This window comes from Globicephala melas, chromosome 7 (genome assembly GCF_963455315.2).
Source record: "Globicephala melas chromosome 7, mGloMel1.2, whole genome shotgun sequence".
In the NCBI taxonomy this organism is placed as follows: Eukaryota; Metazoa; Chordata; class Mammalia; order Artiodactyla; family Delphinidae; genus Globicephala; species Globicephala melas.
The window spans coordinates 72,922,745-72,944,690 of NC_083320.1; the positions used below are offsets into that span (position 1 = coordinate 72,922,745).

The window sequence follows — 21,946 nt, forward strand, 5'->3', positions numbered from 1 at the left end:
GTGAACAGAAATGGTGTCGCTTCCAGTTCTAACACATAGAAATCTCCCATTGGTGATCCTATAGATTGTCTTCTGTTTGTCTGCTGAATGGGCGCTGACACCCAGTGAAACTTTGCAAGGCACTCCTTGAAGATGACAGAGCAACAAGATAGAAGGAGCCTGGGTCCCTAATCACCAGTTGGAAGAAAGCCACTGATTGACCAGGAGCACCCACTTGGTACTCAGTGTGAGTGAGAAACAAACTTACATTGTGTTAAGCCACTGATATTTTGAAGTAGCAACTAACAAAACCTTTTAAGTACAGTAAGTAAGAAAATGAATAAAATAGGAATGGTTGTCAGAATCTTTAAGATTTAAAATTTTACACACCCAGAGTTCTCCTTTTCTTTGAAGATAGTGCTGTTAATAATGATTATCATCTCTGTGAAGACAAGGCTGAGTTTTCAGGTACTGATGGATTATGTCCTCTCTTATTAGCTAGAATTGCTACCCTGGGATTTAAGGGAGTTGAGAAATTGAACCTAGCATGTTCTTATTCAAAGATAAGAACGTAACTGGAAGGAGGCAAGTTTCTGAGAAGAGCATCTATAAATATAAGTCAGGCTTTACCTGTTGCCTCTAAAGAATAGGTTAAACAGCCAATTCTGATCATTTGGAACTACGTTACCTGCTCCCCAATCTACACCCCCCCCCACACACACACACTTTTGCCTCCTATCCATCAAAATGGCCCAATCAATAGAGTTGTTCTCTAGTAGAAAAAAATGAGTTCTAAACCAGAGCATGTCTTTTTATCCAAAAGAGAATCTATTGAAATTGTCCACAGCCAGGTGGATTATGAGCTTATAAGGTTGGATAGTGGTTATGATGAAGTATGAGAATAAGTGCTGATAAAAATCTAGGCAGGTAGAGGAGAGACAGATACCTAGATATGTAAATTATAGATCACTTTCTATCTCAAAAACATCAGTCTATTTAGTTATTAATTAGATGTTCATGTTAGTTTATTAATTATGATAGATCATTTAATTAATCAGAATTATCCTTATGTAAGGGTCCTGGAAAAGTCATTGTGAAGCATGAACCTCAAACCTAATATTTGAATTCAGGTAAAGTCCAATTAATGAGTATCAAAGACAGCCTTGATCAATTTACTCTTGGAGCATAAACATCAGAAACAGCAGTAGGAAGAGATGAAAAGATGAAGCAAAAGATTGAGGGAAGGCCATGAAAGAGCAAAGAGCCGCTGACTGTAGAGGAGTAGGGAAATGGGCGGGTCACATCAGATGAGCCCACACCATCACACCTGTGCCCTAGGAAAGATGGGAGGGGGAGGGAGCAATGTAGCCCCTACTGTTAATGAATATCATAGATTTATTTCTTCTCCTCCCCACCCTGCCACCCTTCCTTCCTTCTCCTCCTCCTCCTTCTTTGTCTAGCTAACCGCCTCCTCCTCTTCCTCCCCTTTCTTCAATGCCCCCTGTCAATTAATAGACTATTCTCAGTTATGATGACTCAAAAAGCCCAGCTAGTGCAGTGGGCAAGAACCCTGGAAATTGGACTTAGAAGAATTTGGTCCAAGTCCTAGCTCTGCCACTATATGGTGTAATTTGTTAACCACCTTTGACCACTCTGAATTCAATTTCCTTGTTTTATGGAGGAAATGAATATCTGCTACACCCACCTAAAAGAGGGAATGTGAAGATTTGAGGTAGTGGGTCTGAGAGCTTTTATTTTTGTTCTTGTAATTGCTAAAGGAGTGAATAAAAGTCAGATGAAAACTGCACAATTCTCTAGCGGTGGGACTGTGATTAGGTGTAGGCCTTTTAGAAAACAAAAAAAAAATTTTTAAGTTCATTCCCTTTGACCATTTCTGTAAATCTTAATAGACTTAAATGTAAAAAAAATTATAGGTACAAAAATATCCATTTGAGTGTGTTTATGATAGAAAATACTTCAACATTAAAGTCAATAGTAGACTATGTAATGTATGGCACAGGCGCTTGGCATCCATAAACCATGTGTTTCAAAGAGAACACTATAATATGGGGAAATGTTAATGACATAAAGTTAAGTGAAAAACACAGACTGTAAAGTTATGTAATTCCAACTATTTAAAAATCTATTTGTTAAAAAGAACTGAAAGAAAAGAAAATAGGTTGATGGCATCGTTGTTTAGCTGGTAGGGGTTTTTTTAGACGTGTTTTTAAAAATCATTGTTCTAGATTGGTTCAAGATGACAGAGTAGAAGGACATGCACTCACTCCCTCTTGCAGGAGCACTGGAATCACAACTAACTGCTGAACAATCATTGACAGGATGACACTGGAACTCACCAAAAGAGATACCCCACACCCAGAGACAAAGGAGAAGCCTCAGTGAGATGGCAGTAGGGGTGCAATCACAATAAAATCAAATCCCATAACCACTAGGTGGGTGACTCACAAACTAGAGAACAATTATACCACAGAAGTCCACTCACTGGAGTGAAGGTTCTGAGCCCCACATCAGGCTTCCCAACCTGGGGGTCCAGCAGTGGGAGGAGGAATTCCCAGAGAATCAGACTTTGAAGGCTAGTGGGATTTGACTGTAGGACTTTGACAGGACTGGGGGAAACAGAGACTCCACTCTTAGAGGGTACACACAAAGTAGTGTGCACATCAAGACCCAGAGGGAAGGAACAGTGACCCCATAGGAGACTGAACCAGACTTACCTGCTAGTGTAGAGGGTCTCCTGCAGAGGTGGGGGGTGGCTCTGGCTCACTGTGGGGACAAGGACACTGGAAGCAGAAGTTCTGGGAAGTACTTCTTGGCATGAGCCCTCCCGGAGTCCACCATTAGCCCCACCAAACAGCCTATAGCCTCCAGTGCTGGGCTGCTTCAGGCCAAACAACCAACAGGGAGGGAACTCAGCCCCACCCATCAGCAGACAAGCAGATTAAAGTTGTACTGAACACTGCCCACCAGAGCAACACCCAGCTCTGCCCACCACCAGTGCCTCCCATCAGGAAGCTTGCACAGGCCTCTTAGATAGCCTCATCCACCAGAGGACAGACAGCAGAAGGAAGAAGAAATACAATCCTGCAGCCTGTGGAACAAAAACCACATTCACAGAATGATAGAAAAAATGAAAAGGCAGAGGACTATGTATCAGATGAAGGAAAATGGTAAAACCCCAGAAAAACAACTAAATGAAGTGGAGATAGGCAACCTTCCAGAAAAAGAATTCAGAATAATGATAGTGAAGATGATCCAGGACCTTGGAAAAAGAATGGAGGCAAAGATCGAGAAGATGCAAGAAATGTTTAACAAAGACCTAGAAGAATTAAAGAACAAACAAACAGATGAACAACACAATAACTTAAATGAAAAATACACTAGAAGGAATCAATAGCAGAATAACTGAGAAGTGACCTGGAAGACAGAGTGGTGGAATTCACTGCTGCAGAACAGAATAAAGAAAAAAGAATGAAAAAAAATGAAAACAGCCTAAGAGACCTCTGGGACAACATTAAACACAACAACATTCACATTATAGGGGTCTCAGAAGGAGAAGACAGACAGAAATGACCTGAGAAAATATTTGAAGAGATTATAGTAGAAAATTTCCCTCACATGGGAAAGGAAATAGCCACCCAAGTCCAGGAAGAGCAGAGAGTCCCATATAGGATAAACCCAAGGATAAACACACCGAGGCAATAGTAATCAAATTGACAAAAATTAAAGACAAAGAAAAATTATTAAAAGCAACAAGGGAAAAATGACAAATAACATATAAAGGAACTCCCATAAGATTAACAGCTGACTTCTCAGCAGAAATTCTACAAGCCAGAAGGGAGTGGCACGATATATTTAAAGTGATGAAAGGAGAGAACCTACAACCAAGATTACTCTACCCAGCAAGGATCTCTTTCAGATTTGACGGAGAAATCAAAAGCTTTACAGACAAGCAAAAGCTAAGAGAATTCAGCACCACTGAACCAGCTCTACAACAAATGCTAAAGGAACTTCTCTAAGTGGGAAACACAAGAGAAGAAAAGGACCTACAAAAATAAACCCAAAACAATTAATAAAATGGTAATAGGAACATACATATCGATAATTAACTTAAATGTCACTGGATTAAATGCTCCAACCAAAAGACACAGGCTCACTGAATGGATACTAAAACAAGACCCATATATATGCTGTCTAGAGACAACCACTTCAGACCTAAGGATACATACAGACTGAAAGTGAGGGGATGGAAAAAGATATTCCATGCAAATGGAAATCAAAAGAAAGCTGGGGCTTCCCTGGTGGGGCAGTGGTTGAGAGTCCGCCTGACAATGCAGGGGATGCGAGTTCATGCCCCGGTCTGGGAGGATCCCACGTGCTGCGGAGCGGCTAGGCCCGTGAGCCATGGCTGCTGGGCCTGTGCGTCCGGAGCCTGTGCTCTGCAACAGGAGAGACCACAACAGTGAGAGGCCTGCGTACCGCAAAAAAAAAAAAAAAAAAGCTGGAGTAGCAATACTCATATCAGATAAAGTAGACTTTAAAATAAAGAATGTTGCAAAAGACAAGGAAGGACACTACATAATGATCAAGGGATCAATCCAAGAAGAAGATATAACATTTATAAATATATATGCACCCAACATAGGAGCACCTCAATACATAAGGCAAATGCTAACAGCTGTAAAAGAGGAAATCAACAGTAACACAATAATAGTGGGGCACTTTAACACCTCACTTACACCAATGGACATATCATGCAGACAGAAAATTAATAAGCATGGACTTGAGGACACGGGGAGGGGGAAGGGTAAGCTGGGACGAAGTGAGAGAGGGGCATTGACATATATACACTACCAAATGTAAAATAGATAGCTAGTGGGAAGCAGCCACATAGCACAGGAGATCAGCTCAGTGCTTTGTGACCCCCTAGAGGGGTGGGATAGGGAGGGTGGGAGGGAGACGCAAGAGGGAGAGGATATGGGGATATATGTGTACGTATAGCTGATTCACTTTGTTATACAGCAGAAACTAACACAACATTGTGAGGCAATTATACTCCAATAAAGATGTTAAAAAAAAAAAGAAAAGAAGGAAACAGAGGCTTTAAAAGACACAAAAGACCAGATTGATTTAATTGATAATTATCAGACATTCCATCCCAAAATAGCAGATTACACTTTCTTCTCAAGTGCACAGGTAACATTCTCCAGGATAGATCACATCTTGGGTCACAAATCAAGCCTCGGGAAGTTTAAGAAAACTGAAATCATATCAAACATCTTTTCCGACCACAACACCATGAGATTAGAAATAAATTACAGGGAAAGAAACGTAAAAAACACAAGCACATGGAAGCTAAACAATACATTACTAAATAACCAAGAGATCACTGAAGAAATCAAAGAGGAAATCAAAAAATACCTAGAGACAAGTGACAATGCAAACACGGCGAACCAAAACCTATGGGGTGCAGCAAAAGCAGTCCTAAGAGAGAAGTTTATGGCAATACAATCCTACCTCAAGAAACAAGAAAAATCGCAAATAAATAATCTAACCTAACATCTAAAGGAACTAGAGAAAGAAGAACAAACAAAACCCAAAGTTAGTAGATGGAAAGAAATCATAAAGGTCAAAGCAGAAATAAATGAAATAGAAACAAAGAAAACAATAGCAAAGATCAATAAAACTAAAAGCTGGTTCTTTGAGAAGATAAACAAAATTGATAAACCTTTAGCTAGACTCATCAAGAAAAATAGGAAGACTTAAATCAATAAAGTTAGCAATGAAAAAGAAGTTACAACGGACACCGCAGAAATACAAAGCATCATAAGAGACTACTACAAGCAACTCTATGCCAATAAAATGGACAGCCTGGAAGAAATGGACAAATTCTTAGGAAGGTATAACCTTCCAAGACTGAACCAGGAAGAAACAGAAAATATGAACAAACCAATCACAAGAAAATATGAACAAACCAATCACAATTCAATCAAATTGAAACTGTGATGAAAAATCTTCCAACAAACAAAAGTCCAGGACCAGATGACTTCACAGGTGAATTCTATCAAACATTTAGAAAAGAGCTAACACCCATCTTTCTCAAACTCTTCCAAAAAATTGCAGAGGAAGGAACACTCCCAAACTCATTCTATGAGGCCACCATCACCCTGATTCCAAAACCAGACAAAGATACTACAAAAAAAGAAAGTTACAGACCAATATCACTGATGGATATAGATGCAAAAATCCTCAACAAAATGCTAGCAAACGGAATCCAACAACACACTAAAAGGATCATGCAGCATGATCAAGTGGGATTTATACCAGGGATGCAAGGATTCTTCAATATACAAAAAATCAATCAGTGTGATACACCATATTAACAAATTGGAGAATTAAAAACCACATGATCATCTCAGTAGATGCAGAAAAAGATTTTGACAACATTCAACACCCATTTATGATAAAAACTCTCCAGAAAGAGGGCATAGAGGGAACCTACCTCAACACAATAAAGGCCATATACGACAAACCCACAGCAAACATCATTCTCAATGGTGAAAAGCTGAAAGCATTTCCTCTACGATCAGGAAAAAGACAAGGATGTCCACTCTTGCCACTGTTATTCAGCATAGGTTTGGAAGTCCTAGCCATGGCAATCAGAGAAGAAACAGAAATAACAGGAATACAAATTGGAAAAGAAGTAAAATTGTCACTGTTTGCAGATGACATGATACTGTACATAGATAATCCTCAATATGCCACCAGAAAACTACTAGAGGTAATCGATGAACTTGGTAAAGTTGCAGGATACAAAATTAATGCACAGAGGGACTTCCCTGGTGGTGCAGTGGTTAAGAATCTGCCTGCCAATGCAGGGGACATGGGTTCAAGCCCTGGTCCAGGAAGATCCCACATGCCGCGGAGCAATTAAGCCCGTGTACCACAAATACTGAGCATGCGCTCTAGAGCCTGCAAGCCACAACTACTGAGCCCGCATGCCACAACTAGTGAAGCCCACGTGCCTCGAGCCCGTGCTTTGCAACAAGAGAAGCCACCACAATGAGAAGCCCACGCCCCGCAGCAAAGAGTAGCCCCCACTCGCCACAGCTAGAGAAACCCCACGCAAAGCAACGAAGACCCCATCGCAGCCAAATAAATAAATAAAAATTAATGCACAGAAATCTCTTGCATTCCTATACACTAACAACAAAAGATCAGACAGAGAAATTAAGGAAACAATTCCATTCACCATTGCAACAAAAAGAATAAAATACCTAGGGAAACAAAAGACCTGTATGCAGGAAACTGTAAGACACTAATGAAAGAAATGAAAGATGATACAAACAGATAGAGAGATATACCATGTTCTTGGATTGGAAGAATCAATATTGTGAAAATGACTCTACCTCCAAAGCAATCTACAGATTCAGTGCAATCCCTATCAAATTACCAATGGCATTTTTTACAGAACTAGAACAAAAAATCTTAAAATCTGTGTGGAGACACAAAGACCCCAATAGCCAAAGTAATCTTGAGGGAAAAAAACGGAGCTGGAGGAATCAGACTCCCTGATTTCAGACTATACTACAAAGCTTCAGTAATCAAGACAATATGGTACTGGCACAAAAACAGAAATATAGATCAATGGAACAGAATAGAAAGCCCAGAGATAAACCCACGCACCTATGGTCAACTAATCAATGACAAAGGAGGCAAGGATATACAATGGAGAAAAGACAGTCTCTTCAATAAGTGGTGCTGGGAAAATGGGACAGCTTCATGTAAAAGAATGAAATTAGAACACTCTCTAACACCATACACAAAAATAAACTCAAAATGAATTAAAGACCTAAATGTAGGACTGGACACTATAAAACTCTTAGAGGAAAACATAGGAAGAACACTCTTTGACATAAATCACAGCAGTACATGTTTTGATCCACCTCCTAGAGTAATGGAAATAAAAACAAAAATAAACAAATGGGACGTAATGAAACTTAAAAGCTTTTGCACAGCAAAGGAAGCCATAAACAAGATGAAAAGACAATCCTCAGAATGGTAGAAAATATTTGCCGACAAATCAATGGACAAAGGATTAATCTCCAAAATATATAAAGAGCTCATGCAGCTCAATATTAAAAAAAACAAACAACCCAATCCACAAATGGGCAGAAGACCTAAAGAGACACTTCTCCAAAGAAGACATACAGATGGCCAAGAGGCACATGAAAATCTGCTCAACATCACTAATTATTAGAGAAATGCAAATCAAAACTACAATGAGGTATCAGCTCACACCAGTTAGAATGGGCATCATCAGAAAATCTACAAACAGCAAATGCTGGAGAGGGTGTGGAGAGAAGGGAACCCTCTTGCCCTGTCGGTGGGAATGTAAATTGATACAGCCACTATGGAGAACAGTGTGGAGGTTCCTTAAAAAACTAAAAACTAGAATTATCATATGACCCAGCAATCCCACTACTGGGCATATATCCAGAGAAAGCCATAATTCAAAAAGACACATGCACCCCAATGTTCATTGCAGCACTATTTACAATAGTCACATCATGGAAGCAACCTAAATGCCCATTGACAGACGAATGGATAAAGAAGATGTGGTACATATGTACAAGGGAATGTTCCTCAGCCATAAAAAGGAACAAAATTGGGTCATTTGTAGAGACATGGATGGATCTAGAGACTGTCATACAGAGTGAAGTAAGTCAGAAAGAGAAAAACAAATATCGTATATTAACACATATATGTGGAATCTAGAAAAATGGTACAGATGAACCAGTTTGCAAGGCAGAAATAGAGACACAGATGTAGAGAACAAACATATGGACACCAAGGGGGGACAGCTGGGGTCAGGGGGTGAGTGGTGGTGGTGGGATGAATCGGGAGATTGAGATTGACATATATACACTAATATATATAAAATAGGTAACTAATAAGAACCTGCTGTATTAAATTTAATTTAAAAAATAAAAATCTTTGTTCTTATTTATATTTTCCCAATTTTAAATAATGAACATGAGTCATTTTTATAATTAACATATATATTAAGATAAATAATACTGACATAAAATTTTCCTAGTAGCATTCCAGAAACAATTATTTCATAATATTTTTTATGAAATAACAAAAATCTTAATAATATGAAATACTGAATAATGGTTGTTTTCAAGAAGTGGTATAAGATAGTATTTTTAGTTTTGTTGAGTTATTTCATGATTTGATAAAATGAGAATTAGTGAGGTTCACCTATAATTGAAGATGTTAAATAGTGAACTGAATCGTAATGAATTCTGAACACCCAGCAGTATTGTCAGTAAAATTGTATTTATCTTTAGGGACCAGAAGAGTCAAATAACCATGTTTGCATTAGATTTAGTTTGGGAACCTTTATATCTTGTTAAGGTGGAAATGACTGTTCATGATGTACACATTCTAAATTGTTTCAGAGAACGAGCACAGCTTTTGTTCTTATGGGGACCTCTGACATTTCTCTAGCCAAAGGTGTAAAGTTTATGTTAGGAAAATAAGGAGAAATATCACCAGGGGAAACTCAATTTTTTTTCCTAAAGTTAGAAATACTTTTACCTTTACATCCCCAAACATTTCTGGTAGGTTGTGTGTTTTTGTTCCTAAATCCAAGTGATAGAGAACATCTTCATCCATAGAGTCCAGGTAAGGATTTTTAACATGAACAAAACCTTTTCTGAAAAAAATAATAAAAGAAGGTGTAAAGGAATTTGGAGGGATACCACACAAAAGGGAAATATCAGTCTACACCTATGAAAACCACTAGCCCAAATATTGGACAAAAACCTTCATTTAAGATTAATTGATTTGTAAGGAAGCAATGTGGTATAATAATGAATAAAAATGGCTAATATTTGTTGTGCACTTACTATGTACCAGGCATAGCATTAAGCATGAAAATTTTACAATGTCATGAAAACTGCATATAATAAACACATTACCTCGTTTAATCCCATGACCATTCTATTAGGTAAGTAATACTAATAATTCATAAGAAGCCAAGCCTTACAGAAGTTGAGAAACTTGTGCAAGATTATACAACCAGTAGATTACAGAACAGTCATTTCTACCCAATTCTGTCCAGCCCTGGTGGCTATTTTCTTTCTTCGAAAGAGAGGCTGTGTAACATAAGCTACTGGGCTCTGGAATCAGACTGCCTGGATTCCCCTGCCAGTTCAACCATATATATACTAATTATGCAACCTTGGGTATATTATTTTATCTTTGTTGTTTGGCTTCCTCATCTGTAAGATTGGTATAGTGAAAATAATAACTGCTTTGCAAGATTGCCTAAGGCCTGAATGAGATAATGTTTGTAACACAGCTGATGTACAGTGAACATAGAATAACTAACTCTCATTCTTATACTTCCCAACATGGAGGACCTGACAGGTACTAGTTTTAGAAAGACTGACATGAAAAAGTAGGGTGTGGCAAAGAATGCAATGTGTTCATCAAACCCCAATTCTTTTTCCTCCTGGGCACATTGCTAGACCACATTCCCAGCTTCTCTTACAGTAAAGTGAGGTCATATGACTGAGTTCTGGCCATTGGAATGTGGGTGGAAGTGATGTGTCTACTTCTAGGCCTGGCTCCCAAAAAACTAGTATCTCCCTCAAATTTGTTTCTCTTCCTCTCTCTCTCAGTGGATGTGCAGAGTAGACACCAGTCCTTTACTCCATCAGCCTGTTTTGGATTGAGCAAGAAGCCACTGACATTTTAAGCAGCATTAGCCTGCTGACCAATAAGAGGTTCTTTGTTAACATACTATAAAATGATCTTTTTTCATTAGAAGATCTAAATGAGAAGTAAGTGAAGCAGGATGATGGGGTCAAAACAGAAAGCTGAGTAGGATCCTGGAGAGACTGAATGTAGGTATAATAGAAAAAGGAAGACTAAACAGGCACAGAGTTCTAAAGCAACAGGATTTAGAGCTTATAAAAAAGAAATGCTCAAGAAAAAGCGTGAAGGAAAAGAAGTGAGACTAAAGAGCTTGGAGAAAGGGGAAGTGATCAAGTGAAAGACCTAATTTTAGTAATCATGCAAAACCATAAGAGTACAAAATTATTGTAATAAGGAAAGTAAGACTTAAAAACAGAAGGTAAGGTAAGAAAGAGGACACTTCAAAGTAGAAACTCTATTTTCCAGCAGCCTCCTTCCACCAGATGCCCAGAAGAGAATGTGGAGATATTACTAAGAAGCCAGTGGAAAGACAAGCTTACCAGAAAGAAAGGACTACAACTAGAAGGCCTTAAAGCCATTCTTTTTTAAAAAATTCATTTTGTTGTAGTATAGTTGATTTACAATGTTGTGTTAATTTCTGCTGTACAGCAAGGTAATTCATTTATACATATACATACATTCTTTTTCATATTCTTTTCCATTATGGTTAATCCCGGGATCCTGAATATAGTTCCCTGTGCTGTACAGTAGGACCTTGTTGTTTATCCATTCTATATATACTAGTTTGCATCTGCTAATCCCAAACTCATAATCCATCCCTCCCCCGTCCCCTCTCCCCATTGGCAACCACAAATCTGTTCTTTATGTCTGTGAGTCTGTTTCTTTTTCGTAGATAAGTTCATTTGTGTCATATTTTAGATTCCACATATAAGTGGTATCATATGGTATTTGTCTTAAAGCCATTCTTGATGTCAGCCCATCACTTCATTACCCAGTGCAGTTCAGTGGTTATCCGTTTGCTCCCACTCATCTTGGGTGTGACATCCCAGCACCACCCTGGCCATATCAGCCATTCTGGTGATGCCGTGGCTGCCAGCCTTCCTGCCCTTTCCCCTACTGCATGAACACTGCCTCACACCACAGTGGATCCAGCCATCTTTACCAAGAACCATCTGGAACTTCTCTGCTCTACGGTCCTCCCATTTCCCTCCAAATACTTTAAAACATCTTAACAAAAACCTTGTATGTTTCTGTATCTCCAATGGTCCTCAACCTGACTGTGCATTAAGATCACCAGGGGGTTTTGAAGAAAATACTGTTGCTCAGGCCCCAATTAATTTAGACTCTGAAATTATTTTTTAAATCTTCCTGGATGATCTGATGTGCAGCCAAAGTTAAGAACCCCTGCTTTAGACCTTTGTTCCTGAAACATCCTTCTCCTTGCCCTCAGTTTTTCACCTATTAGTATCCTACTCATTCTTCAAGGTCAAATTCAAATATCACCTCCTCTGTGAAGGCTTTTCCAAGTATCTTTCCTCTCTGATCAGTATGAATTCCCCCCCACTGTGCTCCTAAAGCATTTATTTGGCATTTCATGTGTTAATTTTCTGCCTTCCCAGAAAGATTTTGAATTCCCTCATGCAAGCTGTCTCATGTATCTTTTTAAATTCCTAAATATTTAAAAATTTTATTTGTTAAATTAACTGTTCAGGAAGTAGAACAGCAATACTATTAATTTCAAAAACATTTAGGACAACAGATTCTTAATTAGTTAGTGGATAGCTGGTTTCAAACAGAAAGCATTCCATGATGCACTTTCCTACATCAGAAAAAGCATCAAAGCGTCAAAGCAGAAGGACACTTTCTTTCTTCTCTTGCTGAGGGGCAGGAAGGTATTTACCCACTGTCCCTTGCTAGACAAAGTGTGGTCAATGAACCAGGAGCGTCAGCAGCATCGCCTGGACAGCTTGTTAGAAATGCAAAATCTCAGTCCCTACCCTAGACATACTGAATTACAATCTGAATTTTGACTAACTCTTACGTGATTCCCATGCACATTAAAGTTTGAGAAACACTGCCATACACTTTATCTTCCAGTTTCTATTATGCTTTCGGTTTTACTCTCCCAAAACTGCTTTCACTCTCTGGAGATTTTTCCTTTGGATTCCCAGCTGAATCTATGAATCATCACTCTATGAAAGAGTGTCATTCATCTACTCCAGTGAGTCAAGCTCTTAACTACATATCAGAGTCACCCGTGGTGCTTAGTACTGATACCTGGGCCCAACTCCTAGAAATTCTGATTCAGTTGGTCGAGGAGTTCTGGGACTTTGTATTTTTTAAATCACTGATCTACTCCACCTCTCCTATCTTCAAGAAGAAATTCTCAGACTGGGATAACCATTCATTATATTCTCTTGTGTTAATTATAATACCCCTCTTAATTCATTCTTTAGTTTTCTTTGATGTCTGTCCCAATGTCTAATGATCTCTTGGTCCAAAAATTGGGACAGGGAGACATCTATAGAAGATTTTTATTCCATTAGGCTCATTAAGAAGCACTTCTAAGATGTTCACTCTATCAGTGGCCAAAGGAAGGACCAATTTGGGGTATCATGCCAAATTTAACCCAGTATGAATCAGACAATTGCAATACTTCAGTCTTTCCAAGATACATAATTTTTATTAAATAGACTTGCATTTACTGTTTTCTCCTCTATCTTCTTTTTCAGTTTTTCCCAAAAACATAAGCCAAAGATGCAGTTGGGAATAAAGTCTTTTAGCAAACTATGACATGCTATATAGCATGGTCAGTATTAAATATTGGTAACCAAAGTAAAGTGCTGGGTGAGCAGTCTTTCCATTTTACCATTACCTTCATTTTCATAATGTTTCCCTTTCCTTCTCCTTGGCTTCCCTGAAGAAATGAACACAGTGGGAGGCTACCTCTGTTTGGAATGGGTACGTGGAGCATTTTGTGAAATGCTGTCCTGATGGAGCCTTTAAGCCAGACATTTAGAAGGAACTTACAAAAATTCCTTAAGCCTCATGAAGATTAATGCTCTATTATGTTCTGTGAACCTGGGGCAGGAATTGGAGCTAAATTTGCAGACAGCTTTGGCAGATTTATGTCTACCCCTGAGATGAATAACCTACACGGTATTTTACAAGTGCATTCTATGTAAAGTCCACCACAAAGCACGTGAAATCACTTCATAATAAGCTGCAACACAGTTACATCTCCCTTAGACACTGGGAGGCCCCTTTAATTATTTCTCAGATACAGCCCACGGTCCTGGGATTAAAGACTGAACTCCAGGCTGAATTCCAGGCTGAACTGTGAATTCGTTCATTCATGCATGTTTTGTGTGACTTGTTTTGCCCCACTTTCATTTTTCTTTAATTGAGATGTGATTGACATATTGCCCCACTTTTTTTTTTTTTTTTTGCGGTACTCAGGCCTCTCACTGTTGTGGCCTCTCCCGTTGCAGAGCATAGGCTCCAGACGCGCAGGCTCAGCGGCCATGGCTCACGGGCCCAGCCGCTCCGCGGCATGTGGGATCTTCTCGGACGGGGGCACGAACCCGTGTCCCCTGTATCGGCAGGTGGACTCTCAACCACTGCGCCACCAGGGAAGCCCTGCCTCACTTTCTTAGATGAGCTAACCCCTTCTAAGAACTGAGAAATGAAAATGCCATTGAGAAGAAAATTGGCATTGTTTTTATTTCGTTTTGTATTCTGAACTGTGTTCCAACTATATGATCTCTAAACTTAAGAAACTTACATAACTGTAGAAATCCATCTTCTGAATATTTAATATAAAATCCAAAGAACCTCCCATCTCATCAAAACCAATAAAAGATCAAAATTACTCACCCAACATATGTATTCCTCTCAGATCTCTTGGATGTATTGGAAGCAGGAAAACTCGAAGTCATACTTTGTATTATGAGGATAATCACTCTTAAGTTGATATCAGGAAAGAAAAATATTGTGATTTACTATTAAATTATAGATCAAATTATGGTAGAATGACAATTTAGAATGCCACTCTCCCTTAAAACTTGTTTTCTTCCGAAATTGCTAATGGAACTTTTCACTTAGCATTCTAAATTCCCTCATTAATTCAAAAATATTCTCCCTGACATGGCCTTTTAAACTACAGCCCAGCTCTCAGAGCAACACTTCCCCAAGAAGATAGGTTCCCTTTGAAGGTGTGGCATCCTACCTCTTTAATAGGTTAGGTTTGTTAGCTTGTTAACTGTTGACCAACACACCTTTCCCTTACATCTGGCCTTGGTCCAGCATGGGTCTGGGGTAACACACAGACTTATTTACTTTTAGACAACTGTATATGGTTGCAAGTCCTCCATTGATTTCCGTAACAAATCCACCAGGTTGTCTCAGAATGTGTCCAGTACACGTGAGAACTTTCAGTTCCCAAACATTTCATTTTCTCACCTCATCCTACCTCTCATCAACTTGTTTTCATTCTTTGTGATCACAAGTGAGAAAAACACACAAAGTCAGGACCTCAGAACACCCCTTCATCTGAACTTTGCCCATTCAAATTCACACAGAAGTTCTGATAAGTAAACAAAGCCTGTTTCCCAGGACCTCTTTATTTAGCTAAACCTGAGGTTGCCTGTAAAATCCAATGAAGCAGCTGTCCGAAGTCAACACAGGTAGAATAACAAAATACAGACTAGTATTTTCAGAAAACAGGGTACCTCTGTTAAGAAATCCATGAATTTACTATATTTGCTGCTGCTTCTCACTTTATACTTCTGGGGACAGAAAATCTAAAAGACTTTAGAGGAACTTTATCCTGTTTCCCTTTGGCTCCGCTCTGATGGCAATCAGCTGAAGTTCTATGATGGTGAGAGCATTAGGAATATTAGTCTCATGACTTTCAAGCACATCAGAGCTTAAAATGTCCATAAATGCCCAAACAGCAGCAGATACAAGGCATTTCATAACGTGCATGGATTTCTCTGTAAGAATGTGTGTAACAGTGAAGAATCAAATGCCCACATCTTACTAGGGAGCTCCATCTTAAGAAATACTCCTCTTCCTGGTGATAGTCGTTGTAGACAGACCCCTCGAATTCCATGCTGGCCTCCTTTGGTCCATCTTGGTCAGCTAGCAAAGTTTACAGATTGAGAAGGAAAGAGAATAAGTAGGGAACCAGTGTAGCACCCTAAATCTTGCCACTGCCACCACCAAATGGACATTTGTCACTTTGCCCTAGGCATCCAAAAATCGCCAAGGAAACTGATCTTGGTGAAGGTAATGACAACTTTGAGGCAAAATAAGCCTGCACATGTGTGTTGCTTGTAACTTGGGATGGTAGTTCCTGTTTGTAGTTTATAATAATACATATTTTCTCTGACCTCATGACCCACCTCAGAGCGGTGTACCTGCTGCTCTTTCCCAACGCCCACTGAGAGTTTTCAGACTCAGCATGCCCACTTACCACTGCTGGGGCCTTCCCACTTGTATCTGGTATTCCATGCTCTATCTCTCAATTTATTGTTGGGTATAATGAGGACGAACCCCACCCAATTCCAGTCTGGCATTTACCTCTGGCTCTGACAGGTGAAAATATTAGCTAATTAGATAAGTGCTAGATGATTAATTACTCCAGCAAATTAATTAGACTAATTAACGTGTTGGTTTCCAATACAAATTCTGTCAGCCAATGATCTTTTTTTTTTAATTGAAGTATAGTTGATTTACAATGTTGTGTTAGTTTCTGGTGTACAGTAAAGCGATTCAGTTACACATATATATGTATATATTTATATTCTTTCTCATATTCTCTTGGGTTATGGTTTATTACAAGGTTCCTTGTGCTGTACAGTAGGACTTTGTTGTCTATCTATTTTATATACAGTAGATTGTATCCGCTAATCCCAAACTCCTAATTTATCCTTTCCCACCCCCTTTCTGCTGGGATAACCGTAAGTTTGTTTTCTGTGTCTGTCAGCCAATGATCTTCATCACTGACAGTGCCAGGTAATGCCAGCAAAGATTTATGGACCCCATATAACAGCTCCCCGGGACGTTATGTAAGCGGTCATCATCTGGGTGAAATGCAGAATAGTCTTGTACAATCTATGAAAGCAGAGTATTAATTCATGTTTTCTGAGTAGTCTTCTTTTTCCTAGTTTTCAGTCTTTTTAAGACTCAATCCTACTCTTATGATAGATTGTTCCTCGACAATTTTTTTAATTATCCATATTGCAAAAGGCTAGTCACCTGAACAGAATGGGAAAAGTTTTCATTTTTAGAAAGCATGCACAAGGCAAACTCACGCCATCACTGGGCGTTTTGTGAACAAAGGCCACGTGCCAGGAAGAGCCCATGACTCAGCAGCACAGCTTTGAGATTAGCAGAGGCTGTATCAATTCCACCAGATCCATGCTCCACAGTGTCTGGCCTGGGGCAAAACATTTCTCTTCCCACTGCCGTCCTCCATTGTGCCAGCAATTTCTTATTCTCGCGCTCATGAAAATTTTCTCTGTGCTTTAATTTTGCCCCTGAACCTCTAATGTTGGAGAAAAGAAATCAGAGTCCTGGCGTGCGACTGGGTAGCATTTGGCTCTCTCCCCAGTTGACACATTTTCTGCTGAATCTGTGCTGTTTACTCATGTAGACTTAGGACCATACCCTCCCCCTAAAACAGTGCTCCTATCACGCTGGGGAGGGACATAACTAGGAATTTGGGGCTCTTAGAACCTTGCTGTAAAGCCTGGGTATCTACCGAGTATCAGACACTGAGCCAAATTCTTTTTTTCTTTTTTTTAATAGACTATTTATTTATTTATTCATTCATTCATTCATTTATTTTTGGCTGTGTCAGGTCTTTGTTGCTGCGAGCGGGGGCTACTCTTTGTTGCAGTGTGTGGGCTTCTCATTGCGGTGGCTTCTTGTTGCGGAGCATGGGCTCTAGGTGCGCGGGCTTCAGTAGTTGTGGCTCGCAGGCTCTAGAGCTCAGGCTCAGTAGTTGTGGTGCAGGGACTTAGTTGCTCCGCGGCATATGGGATCTTCCCAGACCAGGGCTCTAACCCATGTCCCCTGCATTGGCAGGCAGATTCTTAACCACTGTGCCACCAGGGAAGTCCCCACTGAGCCAAATTCTGAGAACACAAAGAGGATGAAATGGATGGGTGTCTTCCCTAAAGGAATTTACACTCTAGTGGGGAAGAGAGATGGGTGGTAAATATGACGGGTGCTTTGAGAACTCAAAGGAGAGGTCCTGAATCCAGGCTGGAGGAAGGGGGGGTGGGGCATTTCTAGGAGGATGTGATGCCTAGGCTGAGTCCTGAAGAAAGATGAGGTCCCCAAAAATATTGCTGAAGGTGGAGGTAGGGTGAATATGAGAAGCCTGTGCTCCCTGCCCATGGAACAGTGTGCAAAATGCACAGAAGTGACAGAACAAGCATCACATTGAGAGAACTATTAGTAACACTGTGTGGCTTTACTTCTGTGTATTTGCACCAGAACATCTCAGACAGGGCCTTTGGTGGCTTTCAGTTTTTGAGATTCTGGTATTTTGAAAAATAGACAAAGGCCAAAACAGACTTACAGTAATTGTAATATATTTTAAATGTTGACATTGAATGAACTGGCATCTTAACTCTTTTAATAAATGATAGTCAAGTTGTGCTATTCACAAGATATTGCAGGGCTATTAAAACATTTCTTAATTCATCGCACACTATAAGTTTAATGGAACACAGTTTAAGAGTACCTTATGTTCTTCCCTTTCTTTCAGTGTAATCAGTGAATTATGGGTATATGCATATAAAGTCTAATTTTAGACCGAAGGTCCCCCTGGACCCACGGGGCTGGGCCTGCCTCCCAGAGGCCATGCTGTGGTGCCCTGTTCCCTCCTCCCAGACAATCCCTTCTGCCGTGGCCCAGAATCTCTGCTCTTAGGGAGCCTCTCCATGAGGTACCCATTGAAGGTCACATCCATCCACTTGAGGCTGCAGCAAGCACCCTCGCCCAAGAAACAATCTCACACACACACACACACACACACACACACACACACACACACACATACACACACACCCCAGCACCAACCTCACAGCCTGGTGGAGATAGGGGTGAGAATGCACAGCAAAGTCCCCACATGCACTCCCTTCTTTTTTCCCTCTTTCTGTGCAGGTCTCTCAGGGTGGGGATGGGGTAACAAAGAGTCCCTACCTCTGCCACAGCAGACCCCCAGCTCCACCATTTGACCCATATAGCACCATCGATGGCTTGAAAGAGCTCAAAAATGACTTGTTATCCATTCAGATGCTAAGCAGTTTTTTTTTCTTTTATTCATTCAGCAAATATTTACTGAGTATACACTATGCTCCAAGAAGTCTAGGAAGTGCTGGAGATAACGGTGTGAGTAGGATAGTTTTGGCTTCTGTGATTTCTTCCACAAACAGATTGACACTCCATGAACAGAGGAGATGCAGGTTATCACCCATCTCATACTACCTTTCTATAGTTTGTAACACATGTGTTAAGTGTATCTGCATCATTCTATTCTTAGACCTAATAACTAAAACTTACTGAATCTTTGGCTCTTTCCTTAAGTGTTTACTTTCTTTTTTTTTTTTTTTTTTTTCGGTACACAGACCTCTCACTGTTGTGGCCTTTCCCGTTGCGGAGCACAGGCTCCGGACGCACAGGCTCAGCGGCCATGGCTTACGGGCCCAGCTGCTCTGCGGCATGTGGGATCTTCCCGGACCGGGGCACGAACCCGCGTCCCCTGCATTGGCAGGCAGATTCTTAACCACTGCGCCACCAGGGAAGCCCATGTGTTTACTTTCTAATACGTAAATTGTAATTGCCTGAAATCTTTTTTGGAAGAAAGGAGGTATTAAAAAATACACAACTGTTTCCTTTAGAGTGTAGATGTGTTGCCGCTTGATATTTTCACACATATATGCAAAGAAAATGTACCTTATTTTCTATTAGCCATGCAGTCTTTCTCACGGTGCCCACTGTCCTAGAAGTTGGGGCAGAAGGTAGTGATTTTAAACTTGCCAGTCAACAGCGTCTTCACATCTTTGGTTACATCGTCTCATTTATATGACCTGTTCTGTTTGAGAGGCATGCTCTGTCTTTTCGATTTCCTGCCCCTGTCCACTGCTCCTATGTGAAATGACGCCTACTGAATGGAGTGGGTGGGAGGGACTTACTGGATTTCTTGGCAGTGAGGAAGAGGAGGGCTCCTGGAGCCATGAGCTCAGTTCCTTGTCCTTTGGCAGGTGGCAGGTCAGGCAGTCTCCACTGTGTCATTGTGAGGAATCTGTGGCTACTTGGGTTGGTCTGTGAGTCCCTGAATGAGGCCACTGAGATGCAGCCAATCCCATCTCGTGCTAATGGAACATCATGCAGTCATCTCTGATGTCTGTGGCCTACTATTTGTCTCCAACCCCAAAGCCCCCTTCCCTTGTGGCCTCTCTGTTCAGGCCTCTGGCCTCTGACGGCCCACTAGCATCCAAGAACCTCTATGTCCCTCGAGAGAGACTTAAGAACTTTCAGGCCCCTGCCTGCCAGACCTAGGCTTGGGGAGCCACTGGTGTCTCTGGCTGTCTCTCCCGATTCTTCTCTCCCCACCGTGGCTGCACTAATTCCCTCACCCCATGGTGGATGTGGGCCCAGGCTGAATGTGGAACTTCTCCTAGAGACTTGCAACCTCCCCTAGGCAACATCAAAGGATGCAGGCCTCTGGCTCCGATGTTCTCAGGCTGACCTGTGCTTAGTTGGATATTTATATAGTACTCTCTCCCTTGAATTTCATCCCCAAGGGTGGATGGTCACCAAGGACCCTTGTCTGACCTTCTTGCCCCACTTCTCCTACCTGCTCATTCCCATAACTAGAAGGTAATGTCGTCTTCGGACCTTTTCTCCCTGTCTGATGTGAAATACCCCTGTATACTGAATTGCCCCTGACTTCTAGCAATCTCCATGTTCAAGATTAGCAGACCTAGTTTTCAGTATGTTAATAGAAACATAAACATTTTTCAAATCCTTGTTTTTTTTTCACATTGCCTGACTAGGGACTCAAAACTCCTTTTCAAAGCATCAGAATTCCCTACTCCATAGATAAACAACAAGGTCCTACTGTATAGCACAGGGAACTATATTCAATATTTGTAATAAACTATAATGGAAGAGAATCTGAAAAAGAATATATATTCATATATATGTGTATATAACTGAATCACTTTGCTGTATGTCAGAAACTAACACATTGTAAATCTATACTTCAATTTAAAAAATGAAAACAAAACAAAACAAAACAGAATTTCCAACTCCCATTCCCTGGCAGATAGGTAGGAAAATGGACTATGAAAATGGCCATGTACAAAAAAGGAAAAAGGAGCTTAGTAATATGTTTCAAAAGTACTATCTCCATTATGATTTTTTTTTTTTTTTTTTTTTTGCGGTACGCGGGCCTCTCACTGTTGTGGCCTCTCCCGTCGCGGAGCACAGGCTCCGGACGCGCAGGCTCAGCGGCCATGGCTCACGGGCCTAGCCGCTCCGCGGCATGTGGGATCTTCCCAGACCGGAGCACGAACCCGTGTCCCCTGCATCGGCAGGCAAGTCCTTCAAATGGAAAGGACTTAACTTACAACTGCCCTGCCTGCTTTGGTGGCCTTTCTTACTGGGAATACAACTCCCACAGTGTGATGAAAGCTTACATTTCCTGTTCCCCAATGGCTGATCTTAAAACCAACACCAGTGCATCAGTGATTTAATAGCCACTCTGAGAAGCCAGCAAAGGTCAGCAGTACACCCCGAGTGGCTTGATCAACAGAGGCGCTTAAGACTGAAACCACTTGGCTTCTGAATATACTTGACTTCAATTTTTAGAATGTTTCTGTTCTTAATGATGTTAGAGAAAAGGAAACGTGAGACAGAATACCAAACAAAATTCAAGAAAAGCTCTTTTATTGGAAATGAAGCATGATAGTTTGAATCAATAGCAGACAGGAATAAAATTAAAATGCTTTCTCTAAGTTCAAAATAATCACTCTTGACTCAGAATGGAAATCTGAGGACAAGGAAAAATAATGCAAAGAATAAGAAGCAGAATGTCTGTAACAATAGTGATTAATTCAGCATTATGCCAGGCCAGATTCTGGACTATCTCTTTCAGTCCTCACAACAAGCCTCTGAAATGGGTCTTATTATTTTCCCA

The 21,946-nt window shown here is 40.4% G+C and overlaps 2 protein-coding genes across 3 annotated transcripts in view; one reads left to right on the forward strand and one right to left on the reverse strand.

The window, feature by feature from the left end:
- UPP2 (uridine phosphorylase 2) overlaps positions 1 to 14,672 on the reverse strand; it is a 42,585-nt gene extending 27,913 nt beyond the window's left edge. Inside the window, exons 1-2 of the mRNA XM_030849832.1 lie at positions 14,605 to 14,672; positions 9,604 to 9,721 (exon numbers count right to left, since the gene is read on the reverse strand). Of these exons, the coding sequence (XP_030705692.1) occupies positions 9,604 to 9,721; positions 14,605 to 14,666 (180 nt within the window). The 5' untranslated portion in view covers positions 14,667 to 14,672. The remainder of the gene's footprint in view (positions 1 to 9,603; positions 9,722 to 14,604) is intronic.
- The window catches only part of CCDC148 (coiled-coil domain containing 148), a 480,287-nt gene that overhangs the window by 335,404 nt on the left and 122,937 nt on the right, over positions 1 to 21,946 (forward strand). The window contains exon 16 of one of the 2 annotated variants that reach the window (XM_060302422.1): positions 65 to 226. In XM_060302422.1, coding sequence (XP_060158405.1) covers positions 65 to 98 — 34 coding nt within the window. In that variant the 3' untranslated portion in view covers positions 99 to 226. Of the gene's footprint in view, positions 1 to 64; positions 4,515 to 21,946 lie in introns of those variants that run through there. The other variant, XM_060302421.1, reaches the window with a different exon arrangement.